At 33.2% G+C, this 24,432-nt stretch overlaps 1 protein-coding gene across 1 annotated transcript in view; it reads left to right on the top strand.

The window, feature by feature from the left end:
• The window catches only part of RDX (radixin), a 55,646-nt gene extending 31,214 nt beyond the window's left edge, over positions 1–24,432 (top strand). Inside the window, exons 4-10 of the mRNA XM_039868717.1 lie at positions 628–724; positions 1,591–1,754; positions 7,326–7,456; positions 15,628–15,788; positions 16,678–16,770; positions 20,442–20,684; positions 21,868–24,432. Of these exons, the coding sequence (XP_039724651.1) occupies positions 628–724; positions 1,591–1,754; positions 7,326–7,456; positions 15,628–15,788; positions 16,678–16,770; positions 20,442–20,684; positions 21,868–22,032 (1,054 nt within the window). The 3' untranslated portion in view covers positions 22,033–24,432. The remainder of the gene's footprint in view (positions 1–627; positions 725–1,590; positions 1,755–7,325; positions 7,457–15,627; positions 15,789–16,677; positions 16,771–20,441; positions 20,685–21,867) is intronic.

Here is a 24,432-nt window from a genome sequence, read left to right as displayed (position 1 = left end):
TGTGTGTAGGGTGGTAAAAGGGGCAACTGTTGTATAGTCATAGAGTTAGAATTCAGTTCTACCGTTTATCCAAACATTTGTGTATATGAATGTTTAAATATTTTTTATTGGGTTACAAGTCACATACCATAGAATTATTTTAATGTGTACTGAAAATTTAGTGTTTTCAGTATATTCACAAATACCCTCACACTGAAAATTAAACAGACGAAGGAATTTTTTTATATTAGCAACTTATGTCCATAATTCATGTGAAAAGCTATAAAGGCTTTTTTATCCCCTCTCTTCTAAAACATTTAAATATAATAATTGCAAACTCCAAGAGACTCAGTTCTATACTCTAGAACTACATAGTTTTTTTCTAGGTAATTTTAGGAAAATCAAGGTTCATACACATTTACAAAATCTTTGGATAGTTATTCTTTGTTTTTGTGTGTGTGTGTGTGTGATTTAATTGATCAGATTTCCCCTTAAAAGATAATATCAACAATATGTTATAAGTTAATATATTTTGAAAATCTGGAACTCTTAAGACCAGTCATTCAACTAAATTGGCCCCAAAAAATTCATAGGAGTTTTGTCTGTTGTTTCTGCTTTTAACTGAAGGGATGCTCTCATGTTTTTAAGGTTAACTCCTAAAATTGGTTTTCCCTGGAGTGAAATCAGGAATATTTCATTTAATGATAAAAAATTTGTTATAAAGCCAATCGACAAAAAGGCACCTGTAAGTAAAATTCTTTCATATGTTTTATGTATTATCTTTAAATTTCTGCCTCTGCTATGATATTACTTGAAGAATGGCATTGTTCATTTATGGAATTCCTCCCAAGAAACATTCTTTTTCCACAGTTTAACTTTTTTCATGATGAGATAATGTTACTAAAAACACAAGATTTTCATCTTTTTTTTTTTTGCAACATACAAATATTATTTTTATTTTAACTGAGATTCAACTATAAGATATTAGGTGGTTGAAAACAATCACCATTTCTAAGAAGCAATTAAAAAAAGCTTGTTTCTTCGTGGCTGGAATGTAGCAGAGGTAGCCCTATTCTACATTATTCTGTTTATAGTTTGCATTATAAACTTTGTATTTTTGTAACTCAGAGCCTTAAACTTAAGAAATCTTTATTTAAATAGTTTCTTTAATTTCTCTAGTGTCAGGTATACTCTGATATTCTGTCAGTTATTGAAAAGACAAAAAGGATAGAAGAACATTTCTAGGTTAAAAAACTTGACAGCCCTGAACAAAGACCAGTTTTGAGATAACTATGGCAAAATGTAAACAAAATAACCCTCTGTGGTGAAGGAACAGATGTTCATAGTTACTTTGGAGAAGAAAAAATAATAAATGACATCTAAGGTATTGAGAGGATAAGATTAGTCTCTACAAAACTGGTGGAGACTGAAAAGATGAGGAACCAATTTTGCGAAAGTGTGGCATTACTCACTAGGAGTTAGGAAATTTATGATTTCTAAACTATATGTAATGTGACATTAGGGTTCATACCACATATTGAAATATAGTACAGATTATTGTGAGAGACTATCCTTCAGGACAATTTTAAATTCAGACTACTTTACATTTAGGATTTTGTTTTTTATGCACCTCGTCTGAGAATCAATAAGCGGATTTTGGCCTTGTGTATGGGAAACCACGAACTATACATGCGAAGAAGGAAGCCTGATACTATTGAAGTACAACAGATGAAGGCGCAGGCTAGGGAGGAGAAACATCAGAAGCAGTTGGAAAGGTATGGAAATGTATAGCCTTTCATTCTTGATTGATAGCAGTAGCCTGTCTAAAACTTAAGAATGCTCAATTTTTTAACATATGCAGAATTTACATTTTACATTATTTTTATTGTATAATAATTGAATGACAGCATATCACTATGTTCTTTTAAAATGCGTATGTATAATTTTCAATTAGAAATCTTTGACAGATAGTTCTGAGAAAATAGCTTTTCATGATTTCATAGATGTGCTTTTCTTTTATCATGCTTGCTTTTCACTGACAGACATTGGTTTAGTTATAGTTGTTTGAAATTTTCAAGATTATTTTGCTTACAATTTAAATTCCTTAATTTTTCAGGGTAAGAATGTGCTGCATGTTTTTGAAACAATGTCATTGACACTGTAGAACTCAAGTGAAAAGTCACCAGTACTCCCTGCTGACAGCGCTGATCTTTTTAACCATGATTCGCTTAGACTTTTTGGGGAAAAAACTTAAATATGTTAAATTCAGAGTTTTCGAAATGAAAAGATATTGAATAAAGTCTTTGTCGACCCTTGAAACAGATTACTGGGTCTACAACAAAATTTTCAAATCTGACTCTAGATTAGTTTATGCTTTATGATTTATTTGAAAAAATCTAGACACCAAACTAAAGTTAACCTTTATTTAGAGGAAGTCTTTGTAGAATACAGGATAATCTAAGAAATAGAGTAGGTCCTAAAGAAAACAAAATTGAGGAGCCCTAAACATATAAATTTATATATTTCAAACATATTGGCAATTACGTGAATTGAATCTAACAGTTAGCCTCTGCTAGATAGAATTTTGCTACCTATATTCTCTTAGTGTTTGTGTTGAATGATGTAATTTTTTCTTCGATAGTCTGTGTAATTCAGTTATTCTATTCAGATTGTTCCTCTCAACTTATCTGCCTTTTTATATAGGCTTGAAACTTTCCAGTATTTCTGACCCACCATCAAAGATACTAAGTTGGATAATTACTTTGGTTTCTCATTTTTTATTGCTCTGATGTGGCCTAGGATCTAGCTTTATATATTTTTTAAAATAGTTCTTTATTGAGCCTTACTTTTCTATATATTCTTGATCTGTCATAGCCTTTCCCCCTGCTTCTCCCCTTCCTTCCATCTCATCATCACTTTTTCTCCCTTCCCTTCCCTTCCCTCCCCTCCCCTTCCTTGTCTCCTATCATGAGTTAAATAAGAAATTACAGTCATTCCTTGGTATCCATGGAGAATTTGTTCCAGGTCCCTCATGGATATCCAAATCTCTTATATAAAATGGTGTAGTATTTGCATATAACAACCTATGCATATCCTCCTCTGTATTTTAAATCATCTCGAAATTACAATACCTAATACAATGTAAAAGCTCTAGTAGTAGTTGTACCGTTTAGGGAATAATGACGAACATCTGTACATGTTCAATACAGACACAGCTATTATAGGCTTAACTGCATAGTACATATCAGCAACAATGTAACATTTTTTTTTCCAAATATGTTTGATGTATGGTTGATTGAATCCACTAATGAGGAACTTGGGGATACAGAGGACCAACTGTATTATCTCATACTCATCACTCCATAATGTGTCCTAACTGTTCTGCTGGTCTATAATGTTGATGTTATTTATATTCTTAAGTTAAATATATTTGTCTATTTGTCCTTCTCACACAGAGAGGAGTGCTATATGGCTTCTAGTATATGTAGTATGATTAATAAGACCATTTGGTAATGGTGCTATATATTTTAATTACTCTAAGGCCTAGGTGAAAGTGGAAGACTTAAGTTTCTTTTTTTCTTACAATAACAATTCTGTAGTTCCTGTCTTGGATGAATTTTATAGCCTTTCATTAGCAAGCATTTATTGACTACCTTGTGCATATGAATTCAGTAACTGTTTAATTCATTTTAATATCTAGAGGATGTGTTATATTAGTCTAGCCACCTAGGGATTTGGCAGGTCTTTCAGGAAAAAAAAAGTCTTCATTTATTCTCTGCTTTACATGTCAGAGAGAGAGGAATGACAGTTGTTTATGTGGAAACAGCTTTGGTCAAGCCCATTGGCAGAGTTGCCAGCAGACGTACTTGGGGGAATGCTCAGAGGTGTGCTGTCTGAGCTGCTGGACTCTGGGGCAAGAACAATAGTTGGGAAGGGGCAACAAGAAAGCCTCTTCCCAAACTATAATACCTTGGTATACGTGACCATAGTCTTTCCCCATAACTCTCATAGCTTTGGGTTTTTCGCAATGAAAATGTTATATACCATGGGTTGTTGATGTCTGTCATCTGTGCTCTGAAGTTATTTGCATCTAAAATTGAACAGTGATTTATTCTGTATTTCTGAACATTTTTTTGTATGGCTAAAATGATTACCAAATTTAAAAACAGAACCTCGAGTTTACAATTTCTTGTCAGATAACCCACATGCCAGTCGTTGGTTAGCTATGTGATATTCTTTGTCATGGCTGGCTGCCTGTATCACTAGGGCACAGCTGGAATTATATAAAGAATACAGGCTTTGGAACTAGATAAATCTTCTAACACTTGTTGAACAAAACTTCTAAACCACTGTTCTCTTACTTTTAATATGAAAATAATAGTCCTACTTTCAAGTGTTTTTGTGAGAAATAATGACATTGATATACAAACGTTTAGCAGTGTGCCTGGTACTTAATAAATAGCTATTATAATAGTTCTTAATATATAATTTGAATAGAAGTTGAATATAAAGTTTTTAATCTTCACTTAAGAAAAATAGAATTTGGCCCATCTGATAGTCTTTAAAAAGTAAGGTATTCTAAAATATTTTTTGCATGTCAGTACAGAGAATTGATAGTTTGTTAATATGTTATTTATGTTCTTGAAATAGAACTTGGTCAAATGAGTGTTTTCAAACCCAAACTCTAAATAAAAATATTTATATCTATGGTTTAGGGTTATCATTATACAAGAGGCTTCATGGGGAAAGTGAGACTTTACTAAGGCTTGAAAGTTAGAAATAGGCTTGAGAGTTAGAGAGGGGAATATATTTTCAGAAAAGGAAGCCAGCAAAAGCAAAAGTATAGAAATAAGAATATGCACAGCATGCCTAAGGGCCAGTGAATAGACCAGATTGGTCTCCCAGTTGAACAGTGTTTAGGGGAGAAGCAAGCTCTTCCAGTATCATAAAGGAGACGAGACAGGCCTGTAAAAACTCAGTATCACTAAGGAATGTGGAGAGCCAAAGGCATTTGTATTCATTGAATGGAGTATTAGGTGGCAATGGCTGTAGTTGGGGAATTCTTATAAGATGTGAGACTCAAGGTTTGTAAGAGTTCAGCAGAGTAAACTTTGTTAAATGTTTTAAATATTATAATCAATTTAAACATCTGCTGTTACATTTATTGTTTTTCAGTATGAAGACTAAATCCCTTCCTCCCACCTGCTTGTGGCCAGGTTATCTTCAGTCTTTTTTCCTATTTCCCTTTCCTCTTACCTCCATCGTTGAGGAAGAAGAAATGAAACATCAATAGGGAAAAACTAAATAAAACCAGCACCCATGTCCAGAAGGGGCCGTACATGTGCCAGAGCTAGACCTGCAAGGTTCTGGGTTCATGGAGTATTATTGTAGCCTTTAGGTCTGGATATCTGGTTTGTGGTGTGAATCTCAGAGGAAATTATCTGTCTCTGGGAACTATGGCAGCAGTGGATGTGATTGAGCAAAGGCTGGGAGGCTGACCAACATCCTAGGGTAGCAGGCAGCCTGATATGAATACAGAGTAGCTCTTGGCCATATTAGCAGTTATTTGAAAGGTACTGTGCTTTTGCTCTCAGAGACAGACTGTGTTTACAGCTTTCTAAAGAATACAGAAAGTGCAGCAGCCTCTGTGGGGTCCACTAGGCCCTTCTTTTACTCAAAGAAATTGAGAAACTCAAACGTTTGTTTAAGCCTCTATCACTCATGTCTTCTAGAGGGGTGAGGCTCCCAAATTCTTAAATCTCTTTGCCTGTACATACGTGTATATACTTTATAGATTGAAATAGGATAGGAAGTAAAAAAGGCAATTGTGCTATAGAAGGAGGCCAAGTCGGGGGTAGAAAATTGGTTGTTGACTCTCCTAGCTGTTGACAACGTACCTCTTGGGGACTTGAGGACAGAGATAGAGTTCCCCTCCAGTGGGTGAGCTCTAAGACCTAGAGTCTTAAATCCTTTGAAGTTCATTAAAACCAGTTGGGGAGCTGTGGTGACCCGTAAACCTCGTGTTTTGGTTTGATGCACTGGGAGGTCACCATCAGTTATCTGTCTTATCTCTTGCTGACTCATTACAACTCTACCTGTTTGCCCCAAAGCTGGATTCTCTTTCAGTGTTGGGGGCAGATAGGTACCTAGAAGCTGCAGGAATTTTTAAATTTGGGTCTTATAAAGTAAGGAAAAAGAACTTTGATGAAACTTTGCTAAGTTCATCAGAGACTAGAAGATGAGAAACTACATGGGTTTGTGCTTGACATTCACAATTGGCACCAGGTGGCAGTGATGGATTTTGAGGGACATTTAGACATATTCAGATAAGTTTCAGAGATGAAAATACAATGAATTTTTTTAAAGCCATTCCCATTAAAGTAGTGGGAATATTTAATGTTGATTAAACTTCTTATGTAGATATTATCTGATAATAGTGTCTCATCTAACTCTTATTTAACTTTATATTTCTGGCCCTCAACATAGAGTCAGACCTACGGTAGGCACTTGGTAGACGTTTGACAAATGAATTTGGCTGTATGTTAAAGGAATAGTTTCAGGCCCATGGCAGATGCAGCTAAATGATAGAGGCAGTCTTTCCCACAGAGTTCTCGTGATGATCTTTTTAAACAGCATTAAATACCTGCTATCATTCTAATGGAATTGTCAAAGGAGATAAAAATGATTGTCATCTTGTATCTGAGCATAAATTGGTACTACCTTAGAATTTAACTTGTATTAATTTATTGTTAATGATTGAAAATTGTTGCCCTGCCAGGTTATTTTACTATTTAAAATAAAAGAGCCTTGTGTGCTACCTTCAGGTTTTTGTTATTACCCCCAGTGGAAGGCCTCTTGCTAATGTAAAGAAGTCATTTTCTTGGGTGTGGCAACTGTGCAGTTAAATCCTTTTGTGCTGACCTATGATATATTGTCAAAGTTCATTGAGCATGCAAGTGATAAATCTAATTTTTTTTTCCACATAAGTCTACATTAAAAACATGTTTTGCACAGAGGAGATGTATTTGACAGTTTTACTTTCCTAGCAGTATTGAAAATTTGTCCTTTGAGACTCTTCCTAAAATGGTTCAGTTTTTAGTTTTTTTAAAAACAGTCATTGACTATATTTATTGTGACCCTATAAGAAACACATATTATAATACAGTATATGTGTATATAACAGGGTAGTCCTGTATTTTTAACTATATGATTTTTTTAACACAACTGAATATAATGAAGACTTGAAATATGCTGTAGTTTTTTCTTAGTTGATTCACAGTACTTAGGTTTCATGTGAATATTTCTAGTTATTAATTTGTAACAAAGCAATTGCAATTTCTTTTAAGGGCACAATTAGAGAATGAAAAGAAGAAAAGAGAAATAGCAGAAAAGGAAAAGGAAAGAATAGAACGTGAAAAGGAAGAGCTAATGGAACGTTTAAGGCAAATTGAAGAACAAACAATGAAAGCCCAAAAAGGTACAAGTTTCTTTTTGACACTGGATTCAAAATTATTGTTCTGTTGTCAGACAGTAGTATTTCCTTACTACTATTAAACTGTATTTGTTTTATAAAGAGTAATTACATTTAATTACCAAATTAAACTTAGTTGATTACTTCATGAACATATTTAAGGCACATTCAACTATACAGTGCTCATGTAGTCTTTCTTTCTCTTTCATATACTTACATATTTTCATGTTTATTATATGTTGTAAATGACTATATCTATTAATTTATTCCTCTTGTTCAGGGTTCCATAAATAAGAATACATTTTCAATACTTTCTGGCACTTAAACAAAAGCATTTATGCAGTGCTTTATGGATATATAAGTACTTTAAAGCATCTAAGTAATGTAAGGCATTTTAAGCTTTTCTGACTGTATAAACTCTTTTGGAACTCAATCTCTAAATTTGATTTCAGTATATTAAAAAATTCACAACACATGGAAGTGTGTGAAGAACCTATTTTGTAGGCTGTATGTAACCAAAATACTACAATGTATGGAAATGATACATTGGATTTAGAGAGCATGGTTTATATTAAGTAACTCTAGGATATACTACTTTCAAACAGTGAATAGTGAGGAGAACAAAAGAAAAAAAATATTGAGCAAAATAAGAGTTTTCCTCCTTTCTAAGCAGAAAGATCTTGTGGCAACATGAAATTTACACTATTTATAAAACTAGAATTAATACCTTTTTTCCTGACAAATTAGTAGAACCAGCCATTAGTTCTGTTGGAAATAGAATAAGATTATTATTCTGTTTAAGATTTACTAAATCTTATTTAAGGTATAAAAATAACTTTAAGGTTTATCTCTATTCCATACACCAGCCTGCTATGGTTGGGAGATGCCCTTGAGCAGTGAGTAGAATCATTTGCAAATGAATATCTAGAATCACAGAGATTGCTGTAAATTCATAAACTGGTTGATTATTCCAGTTCCTAGAGGACTGGAAATAATTCTATAGGATTAAATAGAAAAAAACCTAGGTTTTATTCTGACGCATTATAAGTCTCACTTCTCAGAGCTAGAAAAGACCTAGAAACTATTTAGTTCAAAGTCCAGAGGTAGCAAAGAGATTTGTTCACAGGCCACAGCACAAGGGCATAATTTGTTTCTTGAATTCCAGCTTGATGCTGTTTCTCCCATTCTAGGTGCCTTTCATTAATTAGACATTCATGAAGTGCCTATTCTATGCTGCACTTTAGGAATACAAATATATAGCATGCATGAGAGTGAAGTTTGGTTGGCAGAAATAAGATATACACATAAAAATATTAATAAAGTGAGGTAATGTGTACTAAATACCATGGGAAGAGTAAAAACAATACTTTTAGAGGAAGAGTAATATAAAATAAGTCCCTGAAATGTATTAAAGTGTGTTAAAAAATAAAGTTTAAAGAAATTATGATACTAGTCTGATTAAAGAAAGATTGATAGCACTTTTTCACTTACGTAATACCTTTTCTGAGAGAACAGCTACTTACTAAACCTTTCAATCTCATTTATTTAGGATGTATAATAAAAATATTAGTGATTTACACACAGAAAACTACTCCAGTAAGAAGCACTAAAGAATATAAGGAAGATAGAACATAAGAAAGAATATAGAGCATCCCTATCAAGACAATTTCATATCAGTCATCTTAAGGCAAAGGACATCCAATTGTTTTTTGTTTTTCTTTCTTTAATAATAAAGCTTTCCCAGGCATCCTAAAATCTGCATGATTGTCTTGTAATTAATGCTAAATTCTCATTCAAATGCAGTAACTCTGGCCATATCTAAGTCGTATTTAGTAGATAAACCTGTAATTTTTTGTTTGAGAAGAAACTTTTCTATACTTCATTAATGTCATTCTTAAATAAAAATTTTTTTATTCAAGTAATTATTTGAAATGAATCACAAATCATTAAATAGAACCATTCTACTATTTTACATTTTTCTAATTCATCATTGTTAAATTATTTATCTTTATCATTTTTAACCATCTACAAGGTGTATCGATTACTATATTTGAGATATAATACAATCAGACTTGCATTCAGTTACTGTTTGAATAATTAACAAAACGAATTTCTACCTTCAAAAAGACTAACCACAGGGAAGAGTTGGGGTTTAGTGATTTCCTTCTGGATACTTACTAGACACCTAGTGGGTAAGAACACCTAGGCACTGTTCTTAAAAGATAGTGAAAATTGTTTGTTTTAGTCTTAAGTGCAATGAAGGAAGTAAGTATGTTGATGTGATAAAAGAAGTTGTGAGTAGGAGGGGGTTGTCCCCTTTAGGTGTACATTGTTTACAGTTAGTAGTCAAGCTTTAATTGTCATTAACTTAGAATATGACCATAAGCAAGCCATTTTAACCTCGATTTCCTTTCGTTCGTATTTCTGCAATGGAAGTAAAGAATCCCTTAGTTTGCTGAGATTTTTCAAAATTTATAGTAATATTAAAAATTATTTTTCTTTGAAGTATAGTACAGATACAGTGATGTGCATACCTCTTAGGTGTAAGGGTCTATGAATTTTTACAAAGCATCTAATAGCTTTGTTGAGATATAATTCGCATACTACGCAATTAACCATTTAAAATGTGCAATTCAGTGGTTTTTAGTATATTCTTAGAGCTGTGTAACCATCAACACAATTTTAAAACAATTTCATCACCCCAAAAGGAAATCCCATACCCTTTATCTGTCACTCCCATTTCTTTCCAATCTCTCCCCACTGGCTCAAGCAACTACTAATCTATGTTCTCTCTTTATGGACTCACTCATTCTATATATTTCATTTTAATGGACTCATGCAAATGTGGTCTTTTGTGACTTTCTTTCACTGAGCATAGTGTTTTCAAGGTTCATCCATGTTGTAGCATGTATCAAGTACATTCTTCTTTGTTGCTGAGTAATATTTCATTCTGTGGACATACTACATTTTATTTATTCATCAGTTTTGGACATTTGGGTTTCTACTATTTTGCTGCTGTGGCTATGCTGATACGAACATTTGTGTGCTAATTGTTGTGTATTCATATGTATTCATTTCTTTTGGGTGTAAACCTGGCAGTGGAATTGCTGGGTCATGTAGTAACTTTGTTTAACTTTTTGAGGAACTACCAAACTGGTTTCTAAACCCACTGTGCCATTTTATGTTCCCACTAGTAGTGTGTGATTTCTCCACTCCTCACAATACTTGTTAATGTTTGTCTTTTGGACTATAGTTATCCTAATGGGTGTGAAATGGTTTCGATTTATGTATTCCTAATGGTTTATGATGCTGAGCATCTTTCCATATTGGCTGCTTATACATCTTCTTTGAAAAAATATGTTTTCAAAATTTCTGCCCATTTTTTAATTGCATTATTTGTCTTCTTGATGTCGAGAGGTAAGAGTGTTTTATATGTCTGGGTCAAGGTTTCTTTTCTCATATGTATTTCCAGTTGATCCATTCCTGTTTATTGGAAAGACCATTTTTTTCCTATTATACTACAGCATCACCTTTGTCACAAATCCAAATACTGTACATTTATGTATGAGTATTTCTAGACTCTGTTCCACTTACCTATTTGTCTATCCTATTGCTAGTGCCACACTGTTCAATTATCAGTTTTGTCTAGAAAAATTTGTAACTGACATGTTTTATAAATGAGTAATAGGTGTACAACAAAATACATTCAGTCAGTGCAGTAGGAAGCATGTTTCAAAGACACCTCTTGGGCTTACTATTAGATTTTACATTACCTTTTATGGCATTAATTATTGTTACACATTGCATATTTTTATAAATTAAAATCCTGAAGTTGAAGAAAGGAAAATAATTATTTGAAAAGGTATTATAAGGAGTCATTTAGTTTGTAACAGGACAAACTAGATCTCCAGAAGAATTTAGTATCTGCCAAGACTGCACTCCTTGGTTTGAGTCAACAGTTCAGATATTCTGCATATTTTACACCATGTACCCTCTTCTCCTATGGTATTGCTAGGTGATGCACCTCCTGGATCATTCCTGCATTCGTAGTTTTCTGTTTTTATTTACTGTAATACTTTTTTTATCCTCTCATCTTCTATAGCCTCTCATTCTAGTTACTTATAATCGTTTTTGAGTAGAGACCTTCAGAAAAAGAAGTTCTGGAAATGGCAAGTTCAAGAAAGGAGGATCAGTTGTTGGGATGTCTTTGCTGCAAGCGTCTGTGGGTTGAGGATGTCATAACAGTTTCTGAAAGCAGGTGTTCTATTGGGTTTCCTACACCCCAAATCTGGCCTTTTCAGATGTTTTTTCCTTAACCTTTCATTTTCAGCCACAGAAGGAGTTTCCCATGCTTTTTACATTTGCAGTTTTGATGATTATTTGGTGGTAATATATGTTTTTCTTCGGGGGGAGGCTTTTTTTTAAATGTATGATTCTAGTGGCTTGCTGATTTGATAAAATAAAATTAATGTATCTGGGTCTCTGTCAAAGATCTGAATTTTTAGCAGATGTTTCTCAGTGGAGGGACTTTGGACTGTGAGCCTACATGTTAAAAGTAACACGAAGTTTCTGGAAGACAGCAAAAGGAGAATATGGTCATAACCATAGGATAAAGTTAGATAAATTTAATTTTTTTATTATTATAATGGGTACTCTGACCCTTAGCATCTTTGCAGAGGAATTGTAAGATGACTGAAGGTTAGTTTCTACATTGTTTATTGTCATTGTTCCTCTGGTCTTTGATTCTTTCCTCATGCTTTGCTTTTTTCCTAGCTCTCCTAGATAAGCAATCATCATAGTTATTTTAACATCCTTGTTTACTAACTCTAATAAAATCCATTATAATACAGGATAATCTCTGGATCTGTTTTATAGTCTGATTTTCTTTTTTTTGGCAGGGGAGGAGGGTGACTTGGAGGAGGTCATTTGGTCCCGTCTCTTGGTATGCCTGGTAATTTTGGTTGAATGCCCAACATTGTGTGTGAAAAGTTAGACTTTGGATGATGTTATTTTCCTTTAGAGAGGACTTAATTTTCTTTTGACAAGCAGAATATGTATGGATCACCTTGAAGGGGTTGAGCTGAGTCTCACGCTATACTAAGGTTGGTCTCTTTCTGGTTTTCCTCACCGCTTGTCTGTAGCCCTTTGGGGACATCATCTGAAAGGCTGCACATTTATGAGGGCTCTATCATCTTAGAGGACCCTAAACTCCAACTTTGACTGCCCAGCTGCAAGAGAGTGTTGATATCTCTGCTAAGTTCTTGAGCCTTTTAGCTTGTTTACTAGTGTCTAAATAGTTTTGCTTGATTTTTTGTTTGTTTACTAGTATCTAACCCCCTATGTGTACATTTTAGGAGTTGACAAACATCTTGAGAAGAAATAGCATGCAGATTTAGGGCTAACTTTTCTATTCGGTCTTCTTCAAGTCTTGGATGCCTTGGTATCCACAAAGTCTAAATCTCTGTATTCTGCTCCACCTTATTCCACTCTACTGGGAACGTTAAATACTTATTTTTTACATCTACAAAATAAGCAAATACACAATACACATACACAGATATTCTTGTTTCTTTTTTCTTACACAAGACAATATATTACATATATCCTTTTGTACCTTGCTGTTTTCAGTTAATATAATCTTAAAAGTCATTTCATCTGTATTCATAAAGATCTTCTCTCTTTTTATGGTGATACAGTACTCCATTGCTGACATGTACAGATATTTTTATATTGCTCTTTCAGTGAGTAATTTGTAATCATTTTCTTCTATGATTTCTAGGAATTTTGATTGTGGGACTTTTATTTGCTTTTGTTTTTATGATAGTATTCTTTTCCCAAGGTAAAAAAAATATGTAATACTTAATAAACTATTCCCCTAGATTGGAAAGAGGAAGAAAAGTCTTTAATCCTTTTGGGATATTTTGTTTATTAATATAATTTTTACTAATACTGTTGCAATTATATAGCTTCTAAGCTTTCCCCTCAGGGTACCATAGATGTCATTTGGGTTGTGAAATCTCAGACCTGTCAAAATCAAGTAATGCTTGTGTTCAAGCCAGACTAAGAAAGAGAAGCTTTTACAAATTTTATGAGCTTGAACTTAGAATAACTTCCCTGGTCTTCTCCCGATTAAACGCCATAATCATCCACATCAATATAATGCTGCTAATGATAGAAGCAATTTATTCTTGAAACTTTTAACCTTCATCCTTAAAGGAGTGATGTTCTAAAGTCAGATTCCTTTTCCTACATGCCACGCCACATCTCAAAACTTGTAGGTTCTAGATTTTTATGAACCAGATAGGCAAAACATTGATATTTTTCATTTTTATCATCTAATCTTTCTCTGCAGGGGTTCTAACTGAATCCAAGATATGAGGAACATTTGTTTCATAGAAGTATTCTAACTCATGGGTTTGCAAACTTTTTTTAATAAAGGACCAGATAGTAATATTTCAGGCTTTTCAGGCTACACGATAATGTTGTAATTATCGGCTCTGCCCTTGCAGCATGAAAGCAGTCATATACAATACCAAAATGAATAAGAATATTGTATAGTCATTGAATGAGGATATGCATTCCAATGAAACTTAATTTACAAAAATAAGGCATTAGGTGGGTTTGGTCAGTGGGCCATAGTTTGCCAATTTTTGTTTTAACTCAACCAGACAGGAAAGAAACAAGAAAAGTCATTTATGAGATATATGGCTGTTCAAATCCTTTCTAGAAGAGACTAGAGTTAGATTTGAAGCTTTCAGTTCATTTTCAACATTTAAAAAAATTCAGACTTTTGTATAATCCTTAATTTATCACAAAAACAACCATTGTCTACCATTCTTCAACTTGATGTTTATTACAGAAAAGTTGATAGAAAATAATGAATATTGGGGAATATTTTAAAATTTAACTTTGTAACCCAAACTTAATTTTTCTTGTTTCATAGTACAGGAAGAATTTTTATTGTGAGAGAAAACATAGCATTGTTTTTATTTGCAAACTTTAGTTATATGTTTGCTTGTTTAGATAAATGATAAAGTCATGAGCTTTGTAGATTTTATATACTTTGTAGATGGCAGGAATGATCATAAGAAAAATTTGTAAGTTTAGCTTCACGTCCAAGTGTAAGAAGGCAAATTCTAAACAATAATCTTAGAATTTAGCTGTGGTAACATCCAGCGTTATATATGTTTCATCGTTTTAGCCAAATTGCCACATAGAATTTTTACATTATTTTGTCAAGAATTTAAAGCCAGTCATTTTTCTTCCTAATCCTCTGAAAAACTCCCAAATCTTAACTGCAGTTACTTAAATTAGTTCTGACAAAGACCAACAAAATTAAGAATAGTAAAGAGAAGTGGGTATATTAGTTAGCTTCCAAACCTCATAACATACAGATTTTTAGTTTTTCTTTGCTAAAGTATACAGAACGGAGAGTCATACTTTGTAGGACACTGCACCCTAATAAATGGCATTCTGTCATCTGTCACAAAAATGTCTTGTTATTAAACAAGAATTTTCAGAATAATATTTAAATTAGTACTTTTAAACTCATGTAAATATTTTAGGCTTCGTGTTAGTAATATTTTCCTTTCTTATTCAACTCATTGGAATAAGAAAGAAAATTAACTTTAGGATTCTTACACTTAAGGATTAAAATTCATGTCATTCATCTCCAAATACTAAATTGTCTTCATGCCCAAGCAATGGATATGTACCAATTACTCAAAATTTTCAGTAATTCATATAATTCACATCAAAATTCCTATTTTGAATTAGTATTGTTTTCAGTCTTAATGTCTTGGGTTTACTTATCTAATTAGATAAGTAAAAACTTAGGTAAGTTTTGAAGTGTGTTTTTTTAATAGATTTTTGAAAAAGATGGCAAATCGTTTTGGTGAAAACTTTGTAGAGATTATTTTTTTAAAAGGATATGCTTCTAGGTTTACGATATTACTTGAATTACAAAGGATTTTCAGTTCTTTATTATATATTTTAATTTTGAAACATTTTTTAAAAATTAGGCTTTTGCAAAGTCAAAAATTAGGCATATATTCATTTGCAGATGTGCTAATTTTTAGAAACTACAGATTAGATTCTTTACTACTATTTTGCCTTCTGATGATGATGAAAATAATTTCAATTATTGTCGGGGGGTGGGCCATACATATATTTTACAGAACTAGAAGAGCAGACTCGAAAAGCTCTAGAACTGGACCAGGAACGAAAACGAGCAAAAGAAGAAGCAGAAAGGCTTGAAAAGGAGCGTCGAGCTGCTGAAGAGGCCAAGTCTGCTATAGCAAAACAAGCTGCTGACCAGATGAAGAATCAGGAACAACTAGTAAAGAACCTTAGTTCTATCTTAGAGAATAAGAAACATTTAGACAAAAGCATGGAGTGAACCTTGTAAAACTAAGTATATTAGAGCTTTTGGAAAGCAAACCAGAGATACAAGTAACTTAGTATCAGAGTGTGAAAATCTAAAAATTTTATTTCTGTCTTAAAAAGAAACCTAAAAATGAAACAAGATAAATAGAACCAGTTGTTAACAAAAGATTCTGGTTCACTTAACCTTTATATAAGCCACTGGCATGTTTTGCTTTAGATAAAATTGACAATATATTCTAACTTCTATAAGAAAGCCATAGGCCATGATTGGGTTTTTTGTTTATTAGACTTGCAAATAATGAGTCAGCATGACACTTAGAAGATCCTGGATTTGAATACTGGTTCAGGCATTTACTTGTTATGCGTCTTTGGGTCTTTCTGACCCTCAGATCCCTCTCTTTGAGAAAAGAAATAATACCATCTAATAGAATTGTTGGGAAATCAAATGAAGCTTATTTGAAAAGCATTCTTTAAACTATAAAGCATTATGTAAATATAATTCTTTTTGTAGCTTTAGCAAATACTTTATTGCTAAAAGTTTAAAAATAACTCCTTAGTCACATATGTTAAATCCCTACTACTGAAACAAATAACTTCCTATCTATAGAATAGTAAAAATTCTTTCACTTTTTCTCTTTATTAGCTCATTATTAACTCCTTAGACCTACTGTGAATTAGATATTTCTGATCTTAAAGAAATATTACCTTTTTTTAAAATGGAGGGGTATCTAAGAAAAACGTAAAACAGCCTAGGCGTGTATATTAAAGCTTTGTTGACTTAATATGAATTATGGAAAATGTATTAAGTTTTTTAGTACACGTAGTTATATTGTTTATTTTAGGCAGCAGAACTTGCCGAATTCACTGCCAAGATTGCACTTCTGGAAGAAGCCAAGAAGAAAAAGGAAGAGGAAGCTACTGAGTGGCAACACAAAGTAATCATTTTTTGTTCATTCACCATCATTTATTGAATACCTGTTTTGTACCCAGTGTTATGCTGAATTTATAGCGCTGAGTCCAGGCTACTATTACAATTTAGAGGGAAAGATACCTATGTGCATGAATGTGTGTGTATTATAGTAAGTATTAAACTATTGATGTAAACTAAGTACTTTGGAAACACAGGAGAGGTGATTAACTTCTGTGGGAATGAGGCAGGTGTTGGGGAAACCCTTAAAAGTTGAAGCTGAGTCTTGAATAATAAATTCACTTTTAGGGTAGATTGGAAATGGTTAGAGACTGAAGAGGAAGTCATTTCAGACAAAGAGAACTGTGTAGTATAGGAAGTATGAAAGTACAAGACAGATTTGAGGACAGCCAGTGAGCGAGCAAAGCTTAAAGTACAGGTTCAGAAATTTCGGGAGAGGTAGCTGGAAAGGTAGTAAAAGAGGAAATTAAGTTGTGAAAGGCTTTAAGTAAATGCCCTGCTAAGTAAGGCAAGATGATAGGGAGTATCTGTAGACACTGGGCTCCGAAGATTTCAAAACAGGATTATAATGTGATCAGGTCTGGTTTTATAAAAATAACTTATTGGTCAGTGTGAAGGATGGATTGAGATACTGGGTAGGATTACTTAAGAGCTAAAGACCCAAACTAAGGACGTGGCAGTGAGAATAAAGAAGAACAGGAATTTTGGGGAGATACTTTGTGGTAGACTCAAAAGGACCTGGCAACCAAATGATTTGATATAAAGTTGAATTAGACAAATGCAATGAAGATGAGTTCTAATATGAGTTCCTAAGTAGATAAAAGCACTATTGTCTGAAATAGCACACAAGTGAAAAATCAGGCTTTTAGTTGGAGGGGAGTGGGAAATATAAGATAATGAGAGTTTAATTCAACTTTAATTCTTAAACGTTACTATAATAATTTTTTACACCCACAGGTATATAGTTATATGACTTTTCTAAAATAAAATGTGTATATAGTGTTCTTTTACTTAAATTTTCTTTGTAACAGTTTAAATTTCACAGGGAAGTTTTTTATATATTGAGAATTATATATTTATGTATACATGACTCCACAAAAGGAATAAAACTGTTAACCTACCTGTTACACTAAGAATTTTATAGAGACACATAAACTTTAAAAAATAACATAACAGGGGCTAATCCTGTGAATTGTAGAGATTAGAAAATTCACACAAAGAATCACATTCCCATAAACTAAGATTGCTATTTTAGTACTCTAGTGCATATCCTTTCAGGATCTTTTCCTGTTTGTGTATGTGTATCATATACATAAATATGTTAAGAATGAGGTCATATTGTAGATACTATTTCATTTTAGCCAGTTTTTATCCCATCTAATATAAAACTATATTCAAAATTTTAAAAAATTTGGATTTTATTGACATGTTTCAGCTGTACAACATAATTTCATATTTGTATACATTGTGAAGTGATCACCACAATAAGTCACCATATATAGCAACAAATTTTTTTCCTTGTGATGAAAACTTAAGATTTACTCAACTTTCAAACTTAAAATGCTGTATTATCAACCGTAGTTATCATGCTGTACATTACATCCCCATGACTTATTTGTAGCTGGGAATTTGTATTTATTAACTCCTTTCTCAATGTTTCACCCACTGCCGCCTCCAATAACAACCACTCTGTTCTCTGTGTCCATAAGCTCAGTTTTTTTGTTTGTTTTCACATTCCACATGTAGGTGAGATCATATGGTACTTTCTCTGACTTATTTCACTTAGCATAATACCCCCTGGGTCCAACCATATTGTTACGAGTAGCATGATTTCCTTCCTTTTTTTATGGCTGAATTATATTTCTGTGTGTGTGCATCCACAGAGCACATTTTCTTCATTCATCAGTGGACACTTAGGTTGCTTTCATATCCTGGCTATTGTAAATGCCACAGTACATAGGGGAATTTATATATCTTTTCGAGTTAGTGTTTTTTTGTTTCCTTTGGATAAATAACCCAGAAGTAGAATTCCTGGGTCAGATAGTTCTATTTTTAATTTTTTGAGGGATCTTCATGCTGTTTTCTATAGTGGCTACACAATTTACATACCCACCAACAGTGCACAAGGGTTCCCTTTTCTCCATATCCCCACCAACACTTGCTATCTTTTTGATAATAGCCATTCTGGCAGGCGTGAGGTGATACCTCACTGTGGTTATGATTTTCACTTCCCCGATGATTAGTCATGTTGAGCACCTTTTCATGTACCTTGTGGCCATTCGTATATCTTCTTTGGAAAAATGTCTATTCAGGTCCTCTGCCCATTTTTTAATTGGATTGTTTTTATAAAACTATTGGATTGTATAAGTTTTTTTTATATTATTAACCCCTCTTCAGATAAATGACTTGCAGATATTTTCTCCCATTTGGTAGGTTGCCTTTTTGTATTATTAATGGTTTCCTTTGCTTTGCAAAAGCTTTTTAATTTGATGTAGTCCCACTTTTTTATTTTTGCTTTTGTTGGCTTTGCTTTTGGTGTCAAATCCAAAAAATTGTTGTTGGGGAGCTTGTTGCCTATGATTTCTTCTAGAAGTTTTCTGGTTTTAGGTCTTAAATCTTTTATCCATTTTTAGTTGATTTTTGAGTATGGCATGACGTAGTGGTCCAGTTTCATTCTTTTGCATGTGGCTGTCCAATTTTTCCAATACCATTTATCGAAGGACTGTCTTTTCTTCATTATATATTCTTGACTGCTTTGTTCTAAATTAATTGAATATACATGTGTAGGTTTATTTCTGGGCAAATTATATTCAAAATTGACCCCAAAAGTCTTCTATAACTAATTTGCCAGGCCAGTGTCCAAAGTCAGACTTTGAGTTGCATCTCTTTGCTCCTATTTTAAAGTAGGATCATTCTTATTTTTATGATATCGATTAATTGAAAGGAGCTGCAGATTTTTCCTCCCCCTATATTTGTCTAGTTTGCTTTTTTATGGTGTCATTCAACTTGTCCTTTTATCATTAATATTTCCTATAAAGTGGAAAATAGATCTAAAAGTTTAAAGAGTTCAAGTCAAGTTTTTGGCTATAGTGCCTCATAGGTGAGATTTCCATATAATTTATCATCCACATTAGGATTTTTTTTTCGAAAGTGAAAGTGGGTATTATTAATAATTACAGCAGGACAACAGGGTAGAGCAGAACTTTCCAGGCAGACCAGCACAATGTGATCACCCAAATAATTGGTGATGTTGGCTACCTACTATTGTATCATATTAGAAGACACTTAATATCTAGTTAACTCACCATTATTGATTTTGACTGATTATTGTATTAGAGTAATTACAGTCTGATTCCTTCATTGCTTTGGTTACAGTTGTGGCTAAAATGTAAGTAGGTGTGTCATTCTTTGGCAGTATACTAATATCCACTTTTCATCAGCTGTTTGCGGAACAATTTTAGCAGCAACTAATAATCCTTGCCAGAATTAATAATTTTATTAGGGTTTCCAAAGTAATGTTTTTTAATTCTATCACTCCTACCTGCTGGCATTCTTCTATAAAAATAGAGCTTTCATCAATAGGGCCTATTTTCATTACCCTGAAAGGAAGAATAATTTGATTCTTTTAATTACCAATTTTTAAAGTAAGTTGCTGATAAACTTATTTTTAATGTTCAGGCTTTTGCAGCCCAGGAAGACTTGGAAAAGACCAAAGAAGAGTTAAAAACTGTGATGTCTGCTCCACCTCCCCCTCCACCACCACCAGTCATTCCTCCCACAGAAAATGAAAATGATGAACATGATGAGAATAATGCCGAGGCTAGTGCTGAGTTATCAAATGATGGGGTAATGAACCACAGAAGTGAGGAGGAACGTGTAACAGAAACACAGAAAAATGAGCGTGTTAAGAAGCAACTTCAGGTATTTAAAATTTGCAGCTGTATGCATATTTAAAATATAGTTCGCATTTTCCCCATTTATCAAGACTGACTTATTAAAAAGGAACATTTGATTTTTGGAAGCTTTAACACTAGCTGGCCTTGCGATTGGTTTATGAGTGCTTGGCCTACAGGCACATCATTTCATTTCTTCCATTGTATGATCCCTTTAGCAAATGCCGTTAGCCTTGTGTAATCAGGCCTTAACCAGTATGTAAGTTATTCTTTATTTTCATTTATTTTAAACAACAGAAATTTATTCTCTTCTGAGAATAGAGACTGGAGGCTAGAAGTTCAAGATCAAGGTGTAGGCAGGGTTCGTTCCTTCTAGGGGGCTTATGAGGGAGAATCTGTTCCATGCCTCTCTCCTTGCTTCTGGTGGTTTGCTGGCAGTCTTTGGTGGTTCTGGCTTGTAGACACATCATCCCTATCTCTGCCTTCATCTTCACGTGGTGTTCTCCTTGTGTGCAGTAAGTTATTCTTTAAATTATAGCTTGACCCATGTTAAAAGATGGAATGTATTTTAATGCTGTATTTAAAAAAAACAAATGAATCTAGTCTTTAAACAGTAAAGTGTACATTAAAAAGCAGTGATAATTTAATAGACTACCTGTATGACATTATGTAATGTGAATTATTTATTTGTTGATCTAATTGTCTAATTAGATCATAATAAGAAATTTTAATATTCTCAGACTTTTCCAGATAAGTTCCCTAATTTTTTAATTGGTGAAATCTTTAGATATTAATAAAGAAAATGAAGTGACAGTTGTAATAAATATATTAAGACTTTTGGAGAAAGCGTCTCATGATGTATAGATTTTAGGTCTTCACAGTGTTATTTTCTAATGGCTACTCTGACTCTTTTGTAAATCGTTTCAAGTGTTGTGAGAAAGTTAAGGAAATTTAGAATAATAACAAAATCATCAAGGTTGATGGGTATAGAAATGAAAGGCCATGGGTATTCTTCCCTAACCACTACCCTCACCACTACTAAAAGTAAAACAAACCTATACACTTTAAAGAAAAAGATTTGACAATGGATTTTTAATATACTAAAAAACAAATTTCTCATATGTTTATTTTTGTCTTTAAGCCTTTTTCATAAGTTTTTAAAATCTAAGAAAAAAATAATAGTTATACTTTTTTTTATTTTTTAAACATAGGCATTAAGTTCAGAATTAGCCCAAGCCAGAGATGAAACCAAGAAAACACAAAATGATGTTCTTCATGCTGAGAATGTTAAAGCAGGCCGTGATAAATACAAGACTCTGCGACAGATTCGACAAGGCAATACAAAGCAACGTATTGATGAGTTTGAAGCAATGTGAGAGCTGTTATTTTGCATACATGTTCTTCATAAGCTGAACCACCAACAGAGAAAAGCAGGCCTTTGCAGATGTGATGGAATGCATCCCACCTTGCCAAAGCACTATACCAGTTTGACTGTGGTGTCTAAAAGACATATTTAAGGGGAGCTTTTCAACATTAAGGCAGTGTGATATCATCCTTGGTTTTCTTTTTCTTTTGGGCCAGGGAATGGAGAACAGTGTTCCATCACCTCCTTTCACATTTTGCATTTTTCCATTTTTTTTTTTCTGTTGAAGACTAATACTGATTATTACGTCTGACAAATGTGTATGTGTGATTTAAGCACTTTGTATATTTTAAAGGATGTTGGTGACTTAATGAGTGTTTAGGTTGAGCACTCTGTTTTCCCTTGCCCTTCCCATATTTTACCTGCATGTATTTCCACATTCTCATTATATTTTCTCAGTGTGCCCTTCTCATATCTTGCCATACCCATTAGCCCTTAATTCTGTCACCATACAGGTCATTGGCAGTGTTTAAAATGAGAGAGGTCACAGATGGACAGTCTTTGTTCATTGTGTAGAAGATGACTGTGAATCATGAAAAAGATCAGAATGTTTACCAGCATAGTGTGCAGCTGGTGGTTAATTTTTTTTTTTTTAAATCCCAGTTTTGTTACATTATTGGATATTTGCTTACTGAATTAGTCATCTTTTACAGCTGAATTGGTGGTGTTTCATCTTCTGTCATCCTTTGGTTTTCTTTGCCTGCCGATTCACACAGGTATAGACAGCAAGTAGCAGTAGTTCCCTCGGAGAGTTCATTGGTGAAACACTACCTTCAAGTAACAGTGGTCTCTGAAAGATTTTAAAAGTTTTGCTCTTTCATAGATTGATTTAGGCAAACATATATGTCATATGAGAAAATACACATTTGTTGATATTTGATTATAATCATGAAAAAAATCCTGGACCTTCCTGGAAGGGCAGCATATGAAAACATCAGTCCCATGAGGGGACAGTAATACTACCTCACTACTACACCTGCGATGACTGGTTGTTCAGACACAATGGAGTGTGTAAGCTACTTTCAATCATGAAGGAGTATTTTCGAGATTTCTTTTTCCTTTTGAATATCTTAGAGTGCTAAATTTTTAACTACCTTTTTGTTGAGCTGATTTGTAGGACTCTTATTTATATTAAAATCATAAGCTCCCATTGGCATACTATCTTCCTGGAGGGGTGTTGTATGTTTGAGGAAGTTTGTGTGTGTGTCTGAGAGAGAGAATGTTGCCTTGTAGCATAGGAAGAGTGTCTGTATCTTCATTTCTTGATGTAATTGTTACATAATCATTTTAGTATATTTGGTTCCTAAATCATTGTGCTTATTTTTTTTTAGTCTCCTACTAAGTGTACTTAAATTTGGTTTGTTAATCCTATTTTAGAAATTATAATTTTAGGTTACATTAAGTTTAGTTATGTCTTATGAAGAAATCTTTCTAGTTTGAAAGATGTTCTAATATATTCACATGTTCTAACATTTTCTTTATTGTAAAACATCTGGATTTGGAGATAAGGAAAGCCTCGTTTTCTCTGTGTGGTTCAGCTACTTTCCATTTGGTATTACGTATTCAAATTTACATTTATCTATTAAAATTGCCATTTTGTTAATACATTTTTCATGCACAGTAGATTCAAGTTGTGTCTGAAAATATCTTGTGCTTTTTTGATTTTGCTGACTTTAAAAGGATTAATCTGGGCAGACATGGAAAGGAAAGGTTGCATTTAATATATTTTTTGGATTTTGTAGGACAAAAGATAACTGGTTAACCTTGAAGTGACTGTTGTACAGTGGTTGTGCACATGCTTCAAAATACTGAAAGAGAATCTTTCTACTTGCAGCTCATTAGAGAAATAGATGGTGAACCCTACTATTGATGCTTTAAAGCATAAGTGTTCACTTTTTCCAAGCATTAAAGCAATCGCCATAACAGGTGAAAACTTGGACAACCATTGGATTTTAATTAATTTTCTTCATTTTGAATTGTGTGCACTACCATTGCTACATCGGTTTGATATCAGTGTTGAAAAATTACCAGTTATATTGCTGTTTATAATATTCGTAGATTAGGATTAAAATGGATTTAATCCATTTTTAAAGCTGTGTGAGTTTTTCTAAACAGGAACAACTATTTGAAATATGGGTTTTCATAGTGATTAAACCAATTATAACTTTTATTAGCAGTTGAGAGCACATGTTCATATAGAAATGTAAAAATATATTAATGAGTATTTGGTAAATTCCAACAGGCTTTTACCATTAGCATAATTTTGTGTTGTACAATTAAGTTACAATTACATCTCTCATTTTGGATAACATGCATTGGTTAACAATAAAGTGACAAAAGCTCATGCCTTTAA

This window comes from Pteropus medius, unplaced genomic scaffold (assembly GCF_902729225.1).
Source record: "Pteropus medius unplaced genomic scaffold, Ma_sr-lr_union100, whole genome shotgun sequence".
Classification (NCBI taxonomy): domain Eukaryota; kingdom Metazoa; phylum Chordata; class Mammalia; order Chiroptera; family Pteropodidae; genus Pteropus; species Pteropus medius.
This window is presented reverse-complemented; position numbering and strand designations above follow the sequence as displayed.